General features: G+C 43.7%; 1 protein-coding gene and 2 pseudogenes across 1 annotated transcript; 2 read left to right on the top strand and 1 right to left on the bottom strand.

Annotated features, from left to right (window-relative positions):
• The first annotated feature begins 3702 nt into the window (after positions 1–3702).
• Positions 3703–4143, top strand: LOC123164188 (probable prefoldin subunit 2). Its single transcript, XM_044581605.1, has one exon. It carries the CDS (start codon positions 3703–3705, stop codon positions 4141–4143), a length of 441 nt encoding a protein of 146 aa, XP_044437540.1.
• Positions 4144–12087: 7944 nt separating this feature from the next.
• LOC123170654 (uncharacterized) lies at positions 12088–14282 on the top strand (annotated as a pseudogene).
• Positions 14283–15947: 1665 nt separating this feature from the next.
• On the bottom strand, positions 15948–18758 carry LOC123169248 (disease resistance protein RPM1-like; annotated as a pseudogene).
• Between the last annotated feature and the right edge of the window lie 2383 nt (positions 18759–21141).

Below are 21141 nucleotides of genomic sequence, written 5' to 3'. Positions count from 1 at the left end.
CATTGGCATGATCAGAGAGCGTGCAAGCTTGTTGCTGATGACAAGTAGCTAGATCTGATGTTCCTCCTTGTTCCTTTTACCTGGCAAAACTAGAGAGCAACCTGGCAAGGAAAGATGCTCAATTTTTGTATCAACCTAGTTAAGATATTAACAAGAGAGCTAGAAACAAACCAAATTAAGGGCAACCCACCTGGATTGTAATCGGTGTAGATGCGGCTAGATTTGGACCTATAGCAACCTACTTCTGTCATATGTCATGGCTTGGTAAGTGGGTAATGCTAGTCTTGTTGTTCAAGCCAGAGAACATGCAAGTAAAGTCAAGTTGATGCTAGGCTTGTAATCAAGTTGATGGTAGTCTTCTTGTGATTGCATCTCAACTTTTTATTTTCCATAGAATTAAAAAAAACAATGTTCCCTATGGTCCCCATGCATAAGGATGCTTTATGGCATGCATTAGGACAACATAGAGCAATAGCTTTAACAACCTAGCTGATGTGCGACCAAAGATTCCTACTTCACTATTCTGCTATTGGACCTTCCCTATGGGCTCTCTTTTTGTTATGTTTTTACCAAGGTGGCAGTCTCTGGGAGAATATTTAGAAATTATGAAACCTCAAAATGATGTGATGGATGGCAACATTTTAAGAATTTAAGCATATGAACATACATTGCATGTGTTGCCAACCTCAAAAAATACAACTGGAACATATAGGCAATACCACACTTCACATCTTGTCTCATTGGTGGAAGCAACATGAGATCAAAATAAATAAATTTACTTATCTAACGATGGGTGACGCTTAATTAAGATTGAGGCCATGGATACTGAAGACAATTCAGTTCAGATTTAGTGACATTAAAAGTTCAAATTCTCACCAATATCCTACGAACAGTGCAAAATGGGCCTGGTTATTTGCATTGACAAGAGAACTAGGAAGGATAACAAATTAAGGACAATGCAACTGACTTGTAGATGTAGAGCCGCACAGATTTGGACTTGTGGTACGCGTCAAGATTAAGACATCAAAGCAGTGTCATGGCATGGTGAATGGGGTATGCTAGTCTTGTTGAAGCCGTCACAAACAAGAAAGAGAACCTGCAAGTCAAGCATATGCTTCGCTTGGTGAGTGGGGAATGCTAACTTGTTTGTAAAGCGATCAAGAACGAAACAGAGAACCTGCAAGTAAGGTATATGCCAATATTCTTGTGGTTGAAGCTCAACTGTTTTCCATTTTTGAAAGAAGAATTGCACCTATGTGCACATCACTTCTAGCACTGTGATGAATTAAAGGTGTTTTATGGATGGCAACAATTTAAGAATTTAAGCATATGCACATACGGTGCATGTGTTGTATTTTGAACATGGGGATGAGTAGCATGAATAATTACAAGGGTTTCTAAAGCAAACACTATTAAGCATTAAGGCTATATTCAGATACAACACATCCTCACCCGGAACTCGCTCTTGATTTTCCATAACACAAATACCATGTTCATGCTGACCCGAAATATGATTGCTGGCAACTTGAGATGAATTATATGGAAGGGTCTCAAGATTTTCCCTCCCATATTCTTTGAATGACATGAATGCGTCACTAAATCAGTTAATGGAAAGGTGTGCCATTTTTTCTTTGTCAGAAGTCTGTTATTGATGAGAAGACGCAGGAAAACATGTGTTCAGGGATGAGCCGTAAGATTCCAAGTGTATGGTGGTGAATGCACTGGGATAATTAATATCGTCATAACTAATACTACTAACAACATGCAGCAACCATAAATCTGTCAAAGGTAGATAGCTAACTAGCGAAAGTCATACTGATAACGGAGAGTAGCAACCACCAAGCATGAGTATCTGAGCAACATCACAAGTTTCAAACCCCAGTAGCGATCATGCAAATGTCTTGTTATTAACTTTGAGGCACAACCAAAACATACAGGCAATACCCATTTCACATCTTGTTTCGTTAGTGGAAGCAACATTAGATCAAACAAATAAAACAATTTTACTTGGCCAACGCTGGCAATTGAAACTAAGCAGCTCAAGATGTCAACACGTTGGATGACGCTTAATTAAGACCGATGCCATGGATACAGAAGACAATTTGGTTCTGAGTTAGTGACTTTAAAAGTTCAAATTATCACCCTTGTCCTACGGACAACACAAAATGGGCACATATATCTGCAATGACCTAGCTAAGGTATTGACAAGAGAACTAGGAGAAAAACCAAATTAAGATCAAAGCACATGTGACTTGTAGATGTAGGGCATGTTTGGGACTGCTCTGCTTCACCAAAATCAGTTTCACTCCACCAAATCCACTTTGGAGTAGTTTAATACAGAAGTTGTAGCACTAACAAAGAGAATGTTTGGCTTGCATCTAGCTTCAGTTTCAAGAATGAGAAATTTGGTGGAAAGGATCTATTTGATTGGATGAGGGTGGAGAAACGAAGGGGTATCCACTTGCTGGTGGCAGTGGTGGGTAATTTCCCCTCAACTTCAACTTCTAGAGTTTTTTTGAAGCACCTTCTAAAGAGCTTCATAAAAAACTAGGAGTTGTACCCCATATTCTTGTTTTTTTGTGAAGCAGCATATCGTGGAGCTACCCCGTTTGGCTTGTGTTTTCTGGCGCAGAGCTAAATTTGAAGGAGCGGAGCTGTCCCGAAATGGCTCTAAATGTCATTTGGGCTGGGGGCCGGGGGGGGGGGGCACGGCCCCCTCAGGTTTGTACATAACTCCGCCGTTGTGAGTCATAACTCGGGATGAGCACACGTACGTCTTGTGTAGATTGTCCATCAAGCAAGACACATAGGAGAACAATGCTTATGTCATAATAGTCATGTATGGCTGGGTGTTTTGCTTTTGTTCTAGATAGTTATGTGATTCCAAGAAAGTCATCGTGGGATTGCTTAGCTCAAACATTTTTTCCTTTGCTGGTTGGCTGATTAGTGGGCTCAAACAAACAGGACCTTTGAGGCCCATCAATTCTGCCCATAAACTCGAAATATCAGTGAATTATCTTTTGCATGGGTTCTGGTAGCAGTTATATGCCAGAGCAATACTTGTTTGTGTAGGCCAAGTTAAAGATTTAATCATGTTAGAGTTACCAGCATAGCTTGGATGAATCGCTCTCTGGGGCATATGATCAGTTCATGCTGCATTAATTAGCTGAGAAACCAGTATGGATTTATGAACATTGCTAATGATATTTCTGAAAACACTCCATTTTGGTTGTTTGCTTCAATATACTTGTCACAAGATTGCTCGCTGTTGGTATGCTTCAGCAATATGTTTGGCTTTGATTTTCCTCGGCAATTTTTTTAAAACAGTATATTTGTCTTTTGAGTGTCAAGTCTTAGTGATTATTGCCATCTCTTTGTGTTAGGACTATTATTTGTTTTCTCTTTTCTACCTGAACAATTATATTCTGAGACATTATCACTCGGCTAGTTTGACGCTGCAATATACTTGCTCCGTAAAGAAATATAAGAGCATTTAGATCAATAAAGTAAGTGATGATCTAGACACTTTTATACTCCCTCCGTAAACTAATATAAGAGCGTTTAGAATACTAAAGTAGTGAGCTAGACGCTCTTATATTAGTTTACAGAGGGAGTACTTTTTAACCTGGTTTTAATTATAGAAAGAGTATTCATTTTCTCTCTGCAGGTTTCTTTGTTTGCTGTTAGTGCATCACAAGGAAAATGGCAAGTAGAGCAGGTGGTGAACCCATAAACGAGCAAGTGGTCGCAAACACTTATGCGAACATGCGAACTGAAATGAACCAGCTCTACACCAAGATCACAGAGCTGGAAATGGAAGTGAGTGAGCACTCTCTTGTGATTGTCGCCATAGAGCCCCTGGACCCCACTAGGCGGTGCTACAGAATGATCGGTGGAGTCTTGGTTGAGAGGACCATCAAGGAGGTGTTGCCCGCCGTGCACCGGAACAAGGAGGGCCTGGAAGAGGTGGTGGCTCGCGTGAAGGAGGCTCTGGAGACCAAAAAGAAAGAGATGACCGAGTTTGAGCTCAAGTACAAGATCAGGATCCGGAAGGGGGGCGACAGCGGTGCCGAGGAAGGCAACATGAAGGAAGCCTCTGCTCAGGGTGTTCTTGTTGGCCCTGCTGGCAGTAGAGCAGAGTGACGGGACAAGGAACACTAGTAGAAAAAGGGCCTTTAGTCCCGGTTCCAGAACCGGGACTAAAGGGTCGATATTAAAGTCTCACCCTTTAGTCCCGGTTCTTACACGAACCGGGACTAAAGGCCGTCCACGTGGCCGCTGTCTGGAGCTCCACCTTTAGTCCTGGTTGGTAACATCAACCGGGACTAAAGGTATTTTTACGAAAAAAAATTGAATTTTTTTTTTAATTTTTAAATTTTTGAATTATTTTCCAATTTAATCTCTAATCACCCCTCATTACTGCTCAATTTAACCTCTAATCTTTCATCATCATTTCAAATCATCTAACTTCCCGGCCGGTTACCCATCCTCTCACTACTGCAGCCTAAGCACGCTTAACTTTCGGGTTCTATACCCCCTCGTTTCCAAGTCTGCACTTGTTGTTTTCCTGACAATAGTAAGATGTCAATCCTATTAACCCTCAGGAGTTTAGCTTGAGCATGAAGTCACACGTTTCACTGTTTGAGTTTGAAACTTTTATTCTAAAAAACAATAATTATTTAGTAACACTAATATTTCTTCAATAAGTAGTTTGACCATAGTTTGACCACAGTTTGACCAGATTTGACCAAAATTCAAAAAATTGAAATAATGATTTAGTAACACTAATATTCTTCAATAATTATGTAGTAACACTAATATTTCTTCAATAAGTAGTTTGACCATAGTTTGACCACAGTTTGACCAGATTTGATCAGAGTTTGACCAGATTTGACCAAAATTTTAAAAAACTATAATAATTATTTAGTAACAATAATATTATTGAATAATTATTTAGTAACACTAATACTTCTTGAATAAGTAGTTTGACCTGATTTAACGAAAATTCAAAAAAAATGAAATTTGAGCATAACTTTTTTTCCTTTTAGATTTTGAGGATTCTAAAAATTTGCAAACAGGTCGTAGGCTGTCAAAATCGGATGCGGATTTTCGTGCTAAATATTTTATATATTATACTTTTTTTTTGACATCGTATGCAAAAGTTATAGCCGTTTTACATTTTTCCTACACTTTTTGCAAAACATGTTTAAATTTACGTTTTTAAATTTTCCTAACTAGTAGTACATGTAGTAACATAACTACATCTGGAAGGATTTTAATTTTTGAAGTTTTTATCATTTTCTTTTGCTTTTTACAGAACTGAAAAGGCGATCCAAGGGGGGGTAGAGTTTGAAAATGGGACCTTTAGTACCGGTTCGTGCCATGAACCGGTACTAATGCCTCAAACCCCATTAGTACCGGTTGGTGGCTCGAACCGGGACTAAAGGAACCTTTAGTACCGGTTGGTGCCACGAACCGGTACTAATGGGCATCGCACCCTTTAGTCCCGGTTCGTGGCATCAACCGGGACTAAAGGTCCCATTTGAACCGGGACTAATGCCTGCACGGTGCCCTAGCCGCTCGAACCGGGATTAATGCTCACATTAGTCCCGGTTCGTAATGCAACCGGGATTAATGCTCTTTTCTAACCGAATCAAAGCCTTGTTTTCTACTAGTGGAAGGAGACTTTTGCATAGTTGTTTATCAAAGCCAGATTGTTGTGTACCAACCTGAGTGACTGTGTTCGCGTGCAGTTTATCATGAAAAGCATACGCGCCGGTTCTTTCGAGGTACTAACCACGTTACGGGCTGTTTCATCCTCACGTGACACCCGTCGGCTTGTGGATGCAGGTTCTGTACAGCCATCGTGACGGATCTGACCGATCGAACCTAGAGCAGCCTGGTGCAGCTCGTTTTCCCTTTCTTTTGAACGAGTGTTTCGCGTCGTGTTGTGCTTGGCCACCTTCTTGTACCTCACGCAAGGAAGATCCCGTTCGAAAATGCTCCTCGGTATAGAGAGTACCTTGCGTTTCAGTTTCGTGAGATGCCCTTAACATGAGTACCTCTAGCTGTGTACCACTGGTGGACATATGGATAGATATGTATTTGCCTGCTCCTTTTTATTTCTCAATTGAGTTAAACCAAAATTGAATTGAAAAATTGATGTAAGAAAACCAAACCTAAGAAAAGGTCAAATAAAAAGTAGTACTCGTTTCCAATTCTAACATTAATTATTTTGTAATTGCATTTAGCGTTCAGAAGTGATTATTTTGAGTATGTTACTCACAATGAAAATCTGTTTTTAAAGGCTAATTATCAAAATACCGTTTTCACGATTTAATAAAGCAGTTTGCTCCAAACAATATAAGAATTCTTTTAATGGGGCGTGAAGATGGAACATCGGTTCTTCCGACTAGGTTGAGAGACGGCTCCACCATAATGGGGCGTCGGTTCCTAGCAAAGAAAATTTGATGGTTCTTCATGGCGATCCCTCACGCCTTGTAGGATGTCCCCGAGTAGGTTGAGCGATGGCACCCCGATAGTGGGACGTCGGTTCCTCACAAAGGAATATTCCAGTTCCAAGTGTAAATTTGACGGTTCTTCATGGCGATCCCTCGCGCCTTGTCGGATGTCCCCGAGTAGGTCGAGCGACGGCTCCCCGATAATGGGGCGTCGGTTCCTCGCAAAGAATATCCCAGTTCTAAGTGTAAATTTGACAGTTCTTCATGGTGATCCCTCGCACCTTGTCGGATGTCCCCCGAATAGGTTGAGCGACGACTCCCAAATAGTGGGGAGTCGGTTCCCCGCAAAGGAATATTCCAGTTCTAAGTGTAAATTTGACGGTTCTTCATGGCTACCCCGCGCCTTGTAAGATGTCCCCGGGTAGGTTGAGCAACGGCTCCCCGATAGTGGGACGTCGGTTCCTCGCAAGGGAATATTCCAGTTTCAAGTGTAAATTTGACGGTTCTTTGATGTGTGGATACAGTTCCCACCACAGAAAGATTAAAAAATCTATTAAAAAAGATAAAAATATGCTAATGAATACATGTAACTTTTCACGAGAAAAAAAAACACATGAACATTAGCGTGCGCGTCCGTAGCTGCGCGTTGTTTGGAACCCCATCTGTCCATCCATATATATCTTTCCCTAATAATAGAGGGGCTATTGCTTCTGGTCATCCGTTCAAAAAAATACCCCCGAAACTATAATTTACCCACTATGCCACCCATAAGTAAAGAAAACGATTCGATTTTCTTTCCAAAGTCATGTCGTGATTCGTTGTTTTATAAATGTGATATTGATACAAACCATAGGTGCACAAGCATCACAGTGCCTAAGGCCCATTTCTTCTAGCCAACAGACACGCGCCCTCCCTTCACGTATGCGTTCATGGGCTGGCCCATTATGCGGGGCTTGATTCCCCTGTTTTCTTATTTCCTTTTTTGTCTTTTCTTTTCTCATTCTGTTTTCTTCCTTCTTTAAACTAATTTGGGGTTCCAAATTCTAAAAGTTGTTAGTTTTTGAAATAAAGTTTGAGAAATCATAAAATGAATGTGAAACCAAAAAATGTTTACGAAATAAAAAAAAAATCGCGCATTCAAAAAATGTTGGTGGTTTTGCAAAACTGTTTGCAAATCGTATAAAAAATCACGGTTTGGAAAAAATGGTAGGAAAGTAAAACCATTTTCATGATTTTGAAAAAAATGATTGAGTATCCAAAACTTGTTCGGGAATCTGGAGAAAAATGACCATCAAATTTTAGAAAATGTTCACATAAATAAAAAAACACAAATTTTCAAATTTGTTCCCCAATTTTTTTAAAAGTTCATTGATTCAAAGAATGTTTATTGAGTTACAAAATGTTCATAAATTCGAAAACTTTGCATGCATTTCAAAAAATGTTCGTAAACAAAATTAATGTTCGTGATTTGTTTTGAGAAAATCCAAAATTTCAAAAATAATGTTTGTCGTTTCAAAAACAGTTCACTGATTCAAAAGTGTTTTATGTCTACGATTTGATTAGTTTGTGTTTTATGTCTACGATTTGATTAGTTTTCCATAAGTCTTTATATGTCTAGGCGTTGGGTGTAGTTCGTGGTCGATGAGATTTGATTTTGAAAAAAATGATTGAGTATTCAAAACTTGTTCGGGAATCTGGAATCAAATAACCATGATATTTTAGAAAATGTTCACATAAATAAAAAACACAAAATTTTCAAATTTGTTCCCCAATTTTTTTAAAAGTTCATTGATTCAAAGAATTTTTTTGAGTTAAAAAATGTTCATAAATTCGAAAACTTTGCATGCATTTCAAAAAAATGATCGTAACCAAATTAATGTTCGTGATTTGTTTTGAGAAAATCCAAAATTTCAAAAATAATGTTTGTCGTTTCAAAAACAGTTCACCGATTCAAAAGTGTTTTATGTCTGGGATTTGATTAGTTTGTGTTTTATGTCTAGGATTTGATTAGGTTTTCGTAAGTCTTTATATGTCTAGGCATTGGGTGTAGTTCGTGGCCAATGAGATTTGTTTTAAAATTTAAAACTTTCCCCTGCGCAACATAATGATAAGTGTGGCGTGCAGTGACAAACTCATAGCCTTGGGATTTACCACGTCGATTGCATTGTGATCATGTGGACATCACGACCATCATCAACGAGGGTGGGAAGAAAAATAAGGGCAACATGGTGAGCATTAAAATAGAGGATGCTCATATGTGAGGGTATTAAGTCATACTTATTTGGTTAGCGTATAATTTTTTTGTCTCCCGTTATTCCTCACCCTCACATATGTGGGAAGTGTGTAGCAGCAGCAGTGTGTAGTACATTGCTTGAGAAGGTTCGAATTCATGGTAGCAATGTACTACGTATAACATAACTTAGGTTTAACATAAGTATTCTTGCTACCAACAATACATAAGAATTACACCACTAGTAAACTATAGTACACAACATCAATCGTGGCCTCATGTACCACTAAAATAAAATAAATACTGTAATTAATCTGTGTGACAAATTACACAAGGCAGTCTGTTGACACATTTAGTCTCGTCAAAGGAATTCAGCTATTGTTACAAGAATACTGTAGGGGTTGAGTTCGCGGCAGCATTAGTTCCTTTGTTATGTGTCTGTACCTGCGTCCTTCAACAGGTACTGTCAGTTCAGCTGCTAGATGTATTAGCAGAAGTCGCAAAGTTCCAATTGCACCAGGGGTAGTAGAATCTTTAGCAGCAACGCTATATGCTAATAAGAAAAAGGACCATTGACTGGCTATATCCTTGCAAATCGTTAATATAAATGCAAGGATATAAAATGAAATGTGCATCAACCTACAATCAAATGAACTCTTGTTTTCATGAATTGAATATAGTATCCAAAAGCAATTCAAAACTGAGAGGTGGTGTATTGAAAATAGTACAAAATGAGATTTCACGGTGAAACCAATAGAAGAGAACTTTGAAAATGGAGGCTCAACAAAAATGATAAAAACAAAGCTTGGATCGACAATTATGCTACAAAATTGACAGGCGTAAACGGAAAGATGTGGTTTACAAGATTGTACATCTGTATATAGTAGGGGATGCTTCTAGCGATTGATTTTTTGAGGTCACCGCGGGGGGGGGGGGGGGGGGGGGGGGGGCAAAGCCCCCCACCTGAATCATTTTCTCTTTTTATTGATTTTCGAAAGAGTATCAGAGGCAGGGGAAGTTACAAGCGAAAGATGTGGGGGGGGGGGGGGCAAGCTACTTTTTAGAGAGAAAGTAAGGGGGGTGGGGGTTAGTGTTGGTAGTACTTACTTGTATGGATAGGATAGTAGAGGGTGGACACTGTAAAAAGGGCAGGTGCATACATTGTGTGGAAGGGGAATGGATAAGGGAGAGTTCTCCAGAAAAATCTGCCTCTTCTCTCTCGTCGGAGACCTCACTTCCACCCAAAAAAATCAACATGGCATCAGAGCGGGTGACGGCGATGGGCCCTCGCCGATGGTGAATCGGCTGCTCGCAGTGGTGCTTACTGTGAGGTGGAGTGCAGAAGGGGGCGTGCCCTAGGCTGGGGCAGAGCAAGTTCAAGGAGCACGAGTGGATTAGAGTGGAGAAAGAAGGGGGTGGTGCTGCTGCTGGTAGCTTGGAGCGGAGAAGAAGGTGACAATGCTGCCGCCGCCGCTGCTGTTTGGCTAGAGGAGAGAATAAGGGGGCGCTACTGCTGCTATTTGGCTGGGGCAAAGAAGAAAGAGTCTCAAGAAGAAGGGGGTGGTGCTGCTGCTGGTAGCTTGGAGCGGAGAAGAAGGTGACATTGCTGCCGCCGCTGCTGCTGTTTGGCTAGAGGAGAGAAGAAGGGGGCGCTACTGCTGCTATTTGGCTGGGGCGAAGAAGAAAGAGTCTCAAGAAGAAGGGGGCGCTGCTGCTACTCCTGTTGTTTGGCTGGAGAGCAGAGAAGAAAAGGGAGGTCTGCTTGTTGTGAGGTTTGTTGGTTAAGCCCAAAATAACTGTGGAATGGGAGATAAGAGTGATGCTCCGGCGGCTGTTACAGCCGGAGAACTCGTAGCCGTGTTACAAGCGATGGACGAGAGATACCAGGCTTTGTTCAACGCAATCAGTAGGCAAGCTAGAAGTCCTAGACCAGAGGTTGAAGTCAAGGGGACATTCAGCCTTTGTAGATGCCACATGTGAAGCTTGAAGGTCCAGAAAGCTATTCCAGCTGGGCAAAGCATGCCGAAACCATCTTGGTTTCAAGGAATTTGGAAGGATATATACTTGGAACAGTGGAGAAACCCATAGAGGAAAATTCGAAGGAGGGACAGAAGTGGAAGGTGATGAATGCTTTTGTGAGGGCATGGCTTCTAAGCTCATTGTCATCTCAGATTGCAAAATAGGTGGAGCAGATTAAGGACGCTTCGGAGATTTGGAGGCTATTGAAGGGTACATATTCAAGAGTGGGAAATGAAATGTTGGCATGTAGGATTCAAAAAGAACTACATTAGCTGAGTCAAGTTGAGAAGACTGTGGTGGAGTATGTGTCAGAATTGAAAAGGTTGTGGAGTGACCTGGACTACTACGATCCGGTTGAGATGGAATGTAGGAAATGTGTTGAAAAATACAGCAAGTGGACTGAAAGAAGGCGCGTTAGGGACTTCTTAAATAGTCTTCATTCTAAGTTCGAAAATAGGAGAGCAACACTCTATGGTACTGGAAAGTTGCCTAGTCTAGAACAAGCCATCTCTGCTATTATAAGTGAGGAAACTCGGTTGAGACTGGAGAGGCTGGAGGGGTTATCCCAGAGGGTGTGGTTCATAGACGTTGAGCTCTCCTTACTGCAGAGAGCGAGAATTATCCAATAACCGGGACAAATACATATAGTCGGGCGTGCTTCGAGTGTGGTCTAATAGGACACCTGAGGGCAGCATGCCCATAGTTGATGGGAGGAGGCCGTGGTAGAGGCCTGTGTTGGGGAACGTAGCATGCAATTTCAAAAAAAATCCTACGCTCACACAAGATCTATCTAAGAGATGCATAGCAACGAGTGGGGGAGAGTGTGTCTACGTACCCTCGTAGACCGAAAGCGGAAGCGTCTGACAATGCGGTTGATGTAGTCGAACTTCTTCTAGCTCCGACCGATCAAGTACCGAACGTACGGCACCTCCAAGTTTTGCACACGTACAATGTGATGACGTTCCTTTGCTTTCTTGATGAACCTGCAACTATGGATAAAAATGGTTGCCCCACCAAAAAATGTTGCGTGTTGAGGGTGAGGACTTGCAATTAGGATAGAAAAAAAGATGAGCTCGCAGTTGCATGTTGGGCGTGGAGTTGCCAATGGGACAAAAGAATCAGACCCCAGTTGTTTGTCGAGAGGGTGCATTTACAACTAAGACAAAAAATTGAATCGGCCTCAGTTATGTATCGAGGTATCTAGAAATAGCAAATCTGATCAAGTTATATGCGGACACGAAGTCGGTGCAGTGCCCTCGATGATCACGACACGTACGCACTCCATATTGGTTGATCGTCCGGAGCTGACCATGGAAATTCTCGATCGTGCAAAAAATAATAATAATAAAGGGGATCGATCTGGCTCCTTGTGTGATCGATCGATCATGGCCGGGACAACGCCCAAAACATGGTCCGCGCACAGGTCGGCGTTCGCCCAGGGCACGCACAGGTTCGACATAGTCGGCTACAGCGCCGCACGGGAGGCCCTCGGCGGCTCCGTCCGGTCTGGCAGCTTCGGCGCCGGCGGCTTCCTCTGGGCCATCGTCTGCCGCCTCCAAGCCCCCACTCCGGCGGCCGGGCAATGCTGCCTCGCTTCAATCTCGCTGGAGCTCTCCAAGAACGACACGTCCAAGGACGTGGTCGCCATGGCCAGCCTCCGGATCGACGAACCCAACGGGACCGGCCAGTTCCCGGCTGCCGTGTGGCGGAGTGACCAGGCCAAGACCTTCGGTGCTCGGTCCATGAGCGCCGTCGCCTGGGAGCTCACTGTCCCGGACGCGTTCCGGGACCACGAGTCACGCTACATCATCGACGACTGCCTCACCATACATTGCACCGTAGACGTCCTCCAGCAGCGGCCGCAGCAGCAGGACTCCACCGCCACCAAAAACTGCCTCGTCATCATGTCGCCGGCGCCGAGCATCTGTCGGGACTACCACAACCTTCTCAGGGAGAGCGGTCGCCAGAGCCGGACGTGACCTTCATCCTCGATGACGACGGCACCAAGACCGAGGTCCAGGCGCACAAGTTGGTGCTGGCCACGCGATCGCCGGTGTTCCGCGCCCAGTTCCTGCGTGGGGACATGAAGGAGCGGAGCGGCGTCTCAAGATCAGCGGCGTGACCGCCTCAGCTTTCAGTGCCATGCTCTACTCATCTACACCGATGAGGAGCCTACACCCAACACACAAAGATGCCCGGTGGCCATGGCGCACGAGCTGCTCGTGGCTGCAGATCTCTACGACCTCGAGAGGCTGAGGCTTATGTGCGAGAAGCTACTCTCCGAGAGCATCGACATCGGCAATGTCATGACAACGCTGATGCTGGCCCACGACCGACGTAGCTGCCAGCAGCTTGAGGCATCCTGCATCGAGTTCTTGGCATCTGACCCAGACGTGTATGACACCGTGGAGGCCACTGAGGAGTACAAGGAACTTGAAAAGACATGCCCCTCTTTTATAAATGAGATCACCAAGAAAATAGCCAAGAATGTAGTTTCTCGTGACAGATCTCTATCTACTTCTTCTTCCACCCGCGGTGGTACCAGTAGGATGACAAGAAGCGCGTCCAAGTATACCTCGTCGGTTATGGTGAGCGGCACACACGAGTTCACCATCCAATACTTGAGTGCTATGAGAAAGACGCATGGTGTCGGCCAATACATACGATCGGGTAGTTTTTAAGTGGGGGGTTATCAGTGGGCCATAGAGGTGTACCCTTCGGGACATAAAAAGGACACCGCGGACATGATTGGTGTCTTCATCAGACCCTCAATTGATGGCGATGATATCAAGGTAGAAGCAACGGTGACTTTAAAGCCCGTTGACCCCACCGGTGAGTTGGCGCCGTTTCCTCCCCATAGTTTTACACACGTCTATGTTGGCAGGAACTGCGATGGCTGGGGGTGGGGGAATTTCATCAGCGCAAAATCTGCCAACTCACATTACGTTGGACATGACGGCTCATTCACGATACAGTGCCAAGTCAAGGTACACACAGAGTCCTGCACTAGTAGCACCATGGGCGTAGGCACAATCATTGTTGTGCCACCGTTGAATTTCGCATGGCATCTTGAGCAGTTGTTGATGATGGAGGAAGGCTTGGACGTGAAGTTCCTGGTCGAGGACAGTGAGATCCGTGCGCACGGGCTTGTGATAGCCACGCGGTCGCCGGTGCTACATGAGGCAGTGGAATCGGCTAGCGGCACTGACCATGTAAGGGTCGACGGAATAAGAGCCATGGCTTTCAAGGCCATGCTCCACTTCATCTACACCGACGAGTTGCCTCATGTCGACGACCTAGTCCCTGCGGACGGAGATTCTACAATGATGGCTGGAGAAATGCTTGCGGCGGCGTGCCGGTTCCGACTAGAGAGGATGAAGCGGCTGTGCATAAACTTGCTGGCCGAGAATGTCGTGACGGTGCTGAGCGCGCTAGCCACGGTGAAGGTAGCACGACGTCACAACTGCCCGGAGCTGGAGGAATACTGTAGGCAGTACATGTCGTTGCCAAACGTGGCCAATAAAGTCACAGAAACTTGTATCAACCTGTTCCTGGAATCTCAACTAGCTTAGTTAGACCCATCTGCTTGTAATCTTGGTCCAGTCGTAATATATTTTCGTGAACCTGGGATCAACTGTAACTTTATTTCGTGGAAAAATGCATGATCGGCTGCAAGATAGTTTCCCAAGAATGTGTTGTGAATTAATAGCTTTATCGACTGTTGTATGCTTGGATGGGCTACGCCCAGAAAATTTATAATACGGGTTTGGCAGCAGCTGGAGTCGTTGCAAGAAATGTGGACGGCGAGGTTTTGTTTAGTGCGGGCTGGACCCTTCCTGATTCTAGTGATGCTGAAGAGGCTCGAGGGCAGGCGATGCTTTTAGGCATGCAAACATTGGAAGAAGTATATATTGGTCCGCCGATGTCTGAGACAGACTGTGAGGCTGTTGTTGAGGCCCTCAATGCAAATTCTGTGATCCGGCCAAGATGGTGAGCTACTTACATCGATTCGTTGGACTTGCTGAAGAATTCTTCATCCTGGAGAGTAACAAGGGGGGTAGTTTGTGTATATATATATATAAAACACATTTGTGTTAATTAATGATTTCGCCAGTGCTGCGAAGGAGGTGGGCGGCTTCTATGAATGCAAGGGGAGAGACGCGTGCGTTGTAGCGGCCTCGGCAAGGGGATGGTGAGAGAGAGAGAGAAAGGCAGTATGCAGGATGGGAGTCCGATTAGAAAACGGCGTGGGAAGCGACTGATTTGGCTTCCTGGCCGGTTGGCCGGCGCCATACAGTATGAACGTAACTGCAGAGGAGCCGAACCCTCACTTGGACTGTAGGGTGCTTTGCCTCTAGCAAGCTGTAATCTCTTTTTTTTTTTTCATTAGTTACTTGTGGAGGTTGTAGTTGGTATCTGCTTTCCAGCTAATCCCCATTGTATCAGTCTGGCCGTTGTAATTTGGGTCTTTTGTTGTAACTCCTAGCTGGTTAATGGCTTTGCTAGTTCAAATCCAGGCTCTCCGTGAGCCTTCGTTCTAAAAAAAGTAGCAACAAAGTTACAAAGAAACGACCAAAGACAGTAACCATATGACAATGTGAGTGAATACTGAGCATTATGAAGCACAAGCCAATCATCTGAAAAAGAAATAATAATATCTGATAATTATGAATCACATACCAAGTCTTCTAGTATTAAACAGCTGCAGCTATAATAGGCGAATAGGAAGGTAATGCAAAAAGAAACATAGTCTGGAAATGAGAACACGACTCAATCTCCGTCTCACAACAAGTGTCGTCTTATTTAAAGGCCACAACGAGAAACAGTTAATAGGCAATATTGTTATACTTGACAAGCATAGGCACAGCAGTAGTAGCAGCTAGCATAAGGGAAGAGCTCCGTAGTGGAGGTGGAACCAGCAACAAACGGCAGGTGCAGTAGTACATCTTGATAAAGCAGATGAAACCCCAGAACGTATGTAGCAGATCAGCTGCAGCACGAATGTATGATAGCACTGGATATGCATCTTGAGATGTATTGACGAATCGAATCTGCATGCGTTCAAATTGTGAAGCATCTCCCTTCCAGCCGGCCAGGCGGTGGCCTACATAACCAACACCGCATCACATGAACATGTTAAAGTAGTAAAATTAGAGACAAGTAAGGGTACTAGTAGTTGGCCGCTGAGTCCGGGCCTATAGCTTACGTACCTGCGTGCTTCCCAGCACTGTAGCAGGTCAATCTCGGATAAAATGCTGCCACTGTGTCCCTTGAATTGCCGAACATTGGTGCAGCAATGTCAAGAAATCACTGGTGATTTCGTAGAAGGCTAGACGTTGGAGGGGCATGAGAAACGCAATGCCAGGTGGGACCTCAGTCATGCTGCTAAGGTTGATTAATACTAAGCATTCCAGGTTCGCCATGGAACCTTGTTGTATCTCTAGCTGATTCAGATTAGGCAGGTCTCTCAACAGAAGAACCTTCAGATTGGGAAACCACCCCGTGAGAAATGCGAGATACTTTCCATGGTATGCTCTAGTAAAATTTATTTCCGTCAAATTTGACAACCGAGAGAGAGATGGCAGGGGGTCTTCTCTCAGCTGTGACCAATATAGAGACAACGTATACAAGTTCTGCCCATCAGTGGACTGGAAGGGAGGAGACTCATCCAATGCCCCTTCCGCTAGTCTTCCTCTCAAAAATATCCTTTGCAGGTTCGGCAGGTAGACATTCAACAAGAGAACCTCATTCTCATCACTTGCACTCACATCTAATAAGGACAAATACCGCATCTGAACTAAAGACTCAGCGATGCGTGCACAATAGATTCCCTTCACATTCCATAACCTCAAGCTTCTAAGTTGTGTCAGATCTCCTAAATCTCTAAGCGACTTATCATCTATTTCCAATGCTTGTAGCGTCTGAAGGTTTGTTAGATTTCCAAGACCATTGGGGATACACATACCACTGCGACACTTAAATTCCCTCCAAGATGGATCAATTGGTCTCTCAGCAAATAGGTGCCTAAGCTTCTTGAGTTTCCCAATCCCACTAGGTAACTCTTGTATGTCAGACCCATGAAGGTCCAGTGTCAACAAATTTGAAAGCTTCACAACAGACTTGGGGAGCGTCTTCACTTTTGTATCACGCAGACCCAAATGACACAGATTAAAAAGATCACCAATAGCATCTGGAATCTTCTTGATGGGTAGACCACTTAATTCTAGGACTGCCATATATCTAGCTTCCTTACATAGAAGAGGTAGAAGATTGAATGATGGCATGCTATGTTCCAGTACAATGACAGTTCGATGTCGATTTACACTAGAAAATGACCGTTGAATATCCTTGTTTAGTTTGTGCAGTACCAATCGACGTCCAACAGTGTCAAAAGGACCACCACACCTATCCTTGTATATAACACCAAAACAGGTCTTTTGACACAAGTCAACTGCCAATTCACGCAAGATGTCATGCATTCTGAATCCTTTCATCCTACCAAAAGAGTTCCTCTCCACAAGTTGTAGCATGTTTCTGTTGACCAACTCCTTTAGATTACCTTCTGCAACTTCTTCTAATGTGCTTTCACCCCTCTCCTCAATGAACCCCTCCGCCGTCCATAGCCGTACAAGTTGTTTCCTTTTGAAAACATAGTCTTCTGGAAATAGGCTGCAGTACAGGAAACAACTTTTCAAGTGTGTTGGCAGGTAGATAAAGCTTAGATGAAACACATTCCGTATGTGATCCAGCCTCGAATTATTATTTACCTCCCAACTCAACTGGTCATGCACTCTTCTCCATTCTTCCATAGTTGTGTCACGGACACGCAAGAGGCTACCAACTAACACAATAACAAGAGGCAAACCTTTGCACTTGTTAGCTAGTTCCCTGGACAAAGGCTTCAACTCCATAGGACATGCATGATTTGTATCACTTGGAAAGGCTTTCCTACAAAACAGATCCCATGCCTTGTCTTCTAGCAAAGCTTTAAGCTTTAAGATGTGCCCCTGAGTGGCAAGTGAAGCAACATCGCATTCCCTTGTTGTGATTATGAGTCCACTTCCTTTATTATTATGTATAAGTACTCTAGACAAGTCATCAAATGCCTCTGGAGTCCAAATATCATCCAATATGATCAAATACTTGTGTTTCTCCAGGAAACTCTTTAGCGTCTCTTCAAGGCATGTGATGTCCATAGCTGCAGTTTTAGATAGAACACTGACATTATCTTTGAAAAGTTCCTTGCTTATATTCCTCAAGACATTTTCTCTAGAATAAATTTGAGAGATAGATACCCATGCATGGCACTGAAATTTCTCTCTCTCCTTCTTGTATACATTTGCAGCTAAAGTTGTTTTACCAAGCCCTCCCATTCCAAGCAGTGCTATCACAGAGCGTCCCAAATCATCACCTGCCAACCACTGTTAAAGTTTCTCTCGGTTTTCATCCACCCCCACAAGGTCTTCATCATCAAGTGAGCGTGCCATGATTGCTTGATCTTGTGCCCTCCTAACAGGGTAGTTCGAGTTGTTAGTATCCCCATTGTTTATTATGGTAACCCAACGGTTTTTTGTCTCTGATAGATGTGTAAGGTCTCTCTCTATTTGCTTCACCATGGAGGCTATCTGGTTCAAAGAAAGCAGAGATCTTGGTTTTCCGAATCCTTTCTTCAGGTAAAAGCAACACCCTATATCATTTTCCAGACCAACTAAATACAAGTACTCATCCACCATGTCCTCCATCAAGTGTGCTACTTTACGTACCTCTTCCAACCAGCCCTCATATGCTATATTATTGTGGCTTTGAATATCCATTTGACAGAGAGCACCATGCATTACATGAAGCTCCCTAGTAACACGTCCCATACTTCCATGTAACTCTAGTAGTTGTGTCCCGTACTTTACAAATGGTGCGCTAGCCTGGTCTGCTGCTCCACGGGCCAAGGCAATTCCTATTTTTTTAATGGCTAGAAGAATAACAATCTCCGCCATTACTTCCTCCTAGGAAGTGCAGATGTCTTTGTCAGGTTCTAGTTGTATAGTCTCCCCAATACCAATATAATTGCCACTGTAAAATAAAGTGATCAATTAATTAATGAAACTATCAATGCCTTCTGCTAAGAGCAAAAACGTTGCGTAGATACTTCAAAACTTCCAACCACAATGTACACACTTGAAAAGTCTAATAAGAAGAATACCTCAAAATAATCATGCTAAACACTTACTTCATAATGTTAACCTATAGTCATATATAACTCTAACCCACAAAATTAAACAAACTAGCATATAGGGTTGTGCTATTGTCAACTGTAGCAAACTTATTTTTATTGACAAGAACAAGTGACACATGACTAAATAAACCATCCATACATGCTCCACTTCCCTATAGGGATATGCCACTTAAAATTCCATGGTGTTTGAAAATTTAACCAAGTAAAACAAGGAGGGAACCACTTTGATATACCAGCAAGCTCACCAAATATAATACTCTATTTTCGATAGTTGGCTAATGTGATCATTCGAAGTAACTTAGTTCACTATTTTCCTGAATGTCTATCTAATAATATCTCAGATGTATGAAGACAAAAATAACTAGAGCTGTTATTTATGCTGCAAGAAAAACAGCGTAGTTTGTATTTGAACTGAAGGAGATCGTCCTGAGTACAACCTAAGTTAGACCCGATCTATCGTGGTAGCCTGATTGTGCACTTCTCAGCAAAATAACAGACCTTATGGCCTGGCTTGCACTATTATCATTGAAGCTTAGTCGTAGAGATCCTGAACTATCATGAAGCCATCTAACTGACTGAGAGAGTTCTAGTAGCTTTTGTTGTTGATGACAAGCAGATGGATTTGATCTTCAACTTGAGGACCTCACTCCTTTTACCCACTAAAATCAAAGAAACTACCACGTACCTCACTTTTAATGGCAATTTTTTTTTGCTTATTTTGCATCTGCCTGGCTAGGGTGACAGTTCTAATGGTGCAGCCTAGGATATTGACAAGAGAACTAGAAAGAAAACCAAATTAAGAGCAACACACCTGGTTTGAAACTGATGATGACCCAGCCAGATTTGCATCTGCAGCGACCTCCTTGTGCAGTTCAGGATCTAACCAAACATTGTGATGACCTGGTGACTGGGGAATGCTAGCCTTGTTGAAGCCAATATGAACCAACTGAAGTTGTTGCAGTCCCCATGTGCTCACGACAACTTAACATTGCTCTTGCTTCTCTAATCTATCAACCTAGTAGCTCTACTAAACCTCGAGCTTGCCAATCTAAGCTTTGAAAAAACAAGGTGTCGCTATTAGTGTGTGGATTAAGCAAGGCAGCGGGAAGAATCTTCATTATCAAATGTTGCCGTCCTATGATAGTATAACATATCTTCGCACCAGTCACCTGTCCACCACAAAAAATATTGCTAAATAAACAACTGGGGATCCTTGCCATGATAGTTGGTGCTTGGCCGGCATGGTTGATATGGTCAATCTGACCTCATGGAGAGCTGTCAACAGGTAAAGCGATACAAAATGAGGAACTCAAGATGCTGAATTTGGATCATTGTTCCGGGTGGGCGATCACTACAAACATGGTTGATACGGACAACTTGATGAAGTCCGTCGGGCTTCCCTTCCTCAGGTGTCAAATGTGATGCTGTATCTGGTCGTTCAGAGCTTAATTCCATGCAGATTTAGAGAGACATCACAAGTTGGTCCTACCACAAACAACACTAAAAGGGAACACACAAACATAAAAAAAGGCATGGATATCAACAAGGCAAGCTACAACGGCTACAGCAAAAGCGTCGCCATTGCAAAGTCTGAGACAGACAAAGAACTTCACCCGTAACTGTGGCACAGAGAAAAAAAACCACAACGACGTCCTCAAAGGAGAGCCACCCCCATGGGCATCACTGTCGTCGTCACCAAAGCGGGGAGCTTTCGCTCGGCAGCTCACACATACCACCACAAGGCACCCAGGACACTCGCGACAAGTACGGTCCTCCAGGTTCAGATTTGGGCGTCGCCACTTCCATAACAGAGAACGAGGAGGGTGCGGGGGACTCCGAGGGCGTCGAGGGGTGTGGCCTGAGGCAGGAGGCGCAGCTCGTCCCACGGCGCGAGGAGCACCAAAGCCTGGGGGCAGTCCGAGGACCGAGCGGGGCTGTCCACCAGACGGGGTCGCCGGAGGGCCGCCGGTGGCCGGCGGCGACGAGACGAAGGAGGGTACCTGCTGAAACGGAAACACCTTCTCATCAAAGTAAACGTGCCGTGAGGTGAATATACGATGGGAGACGGGATCGTAGCAGTGGTATCATTTGGTGTTAGGTGGGTAGCCGAGGAAGATGCATGCAACGGAGCGAGGTGCAAGCTTATGAGGCGCAGTAGCAGCGATGCTAGGGTAGCAGAGACAACCGAAAATGCGAATCTC

The sequence above is a fragment of the Triticum aestivum genome, chromosome 7D, assembly GCF_018294505.1.
Source record: "Triticum aestivum cultivar Chinese Spring chromosome 7D, IWGSC CS RefSeq v2.1, whole genome shotgun sequence".
NCBI classification, from domain to species: Eukaryota; Viridiplantae; Streptophyta; class Magnoliopsida; order Poales; family Poaceae; genus Triticum; species Triticum aestivum.
This window is presented reverse-complemented; position numbering and strand designations above follow the sequence as displayed.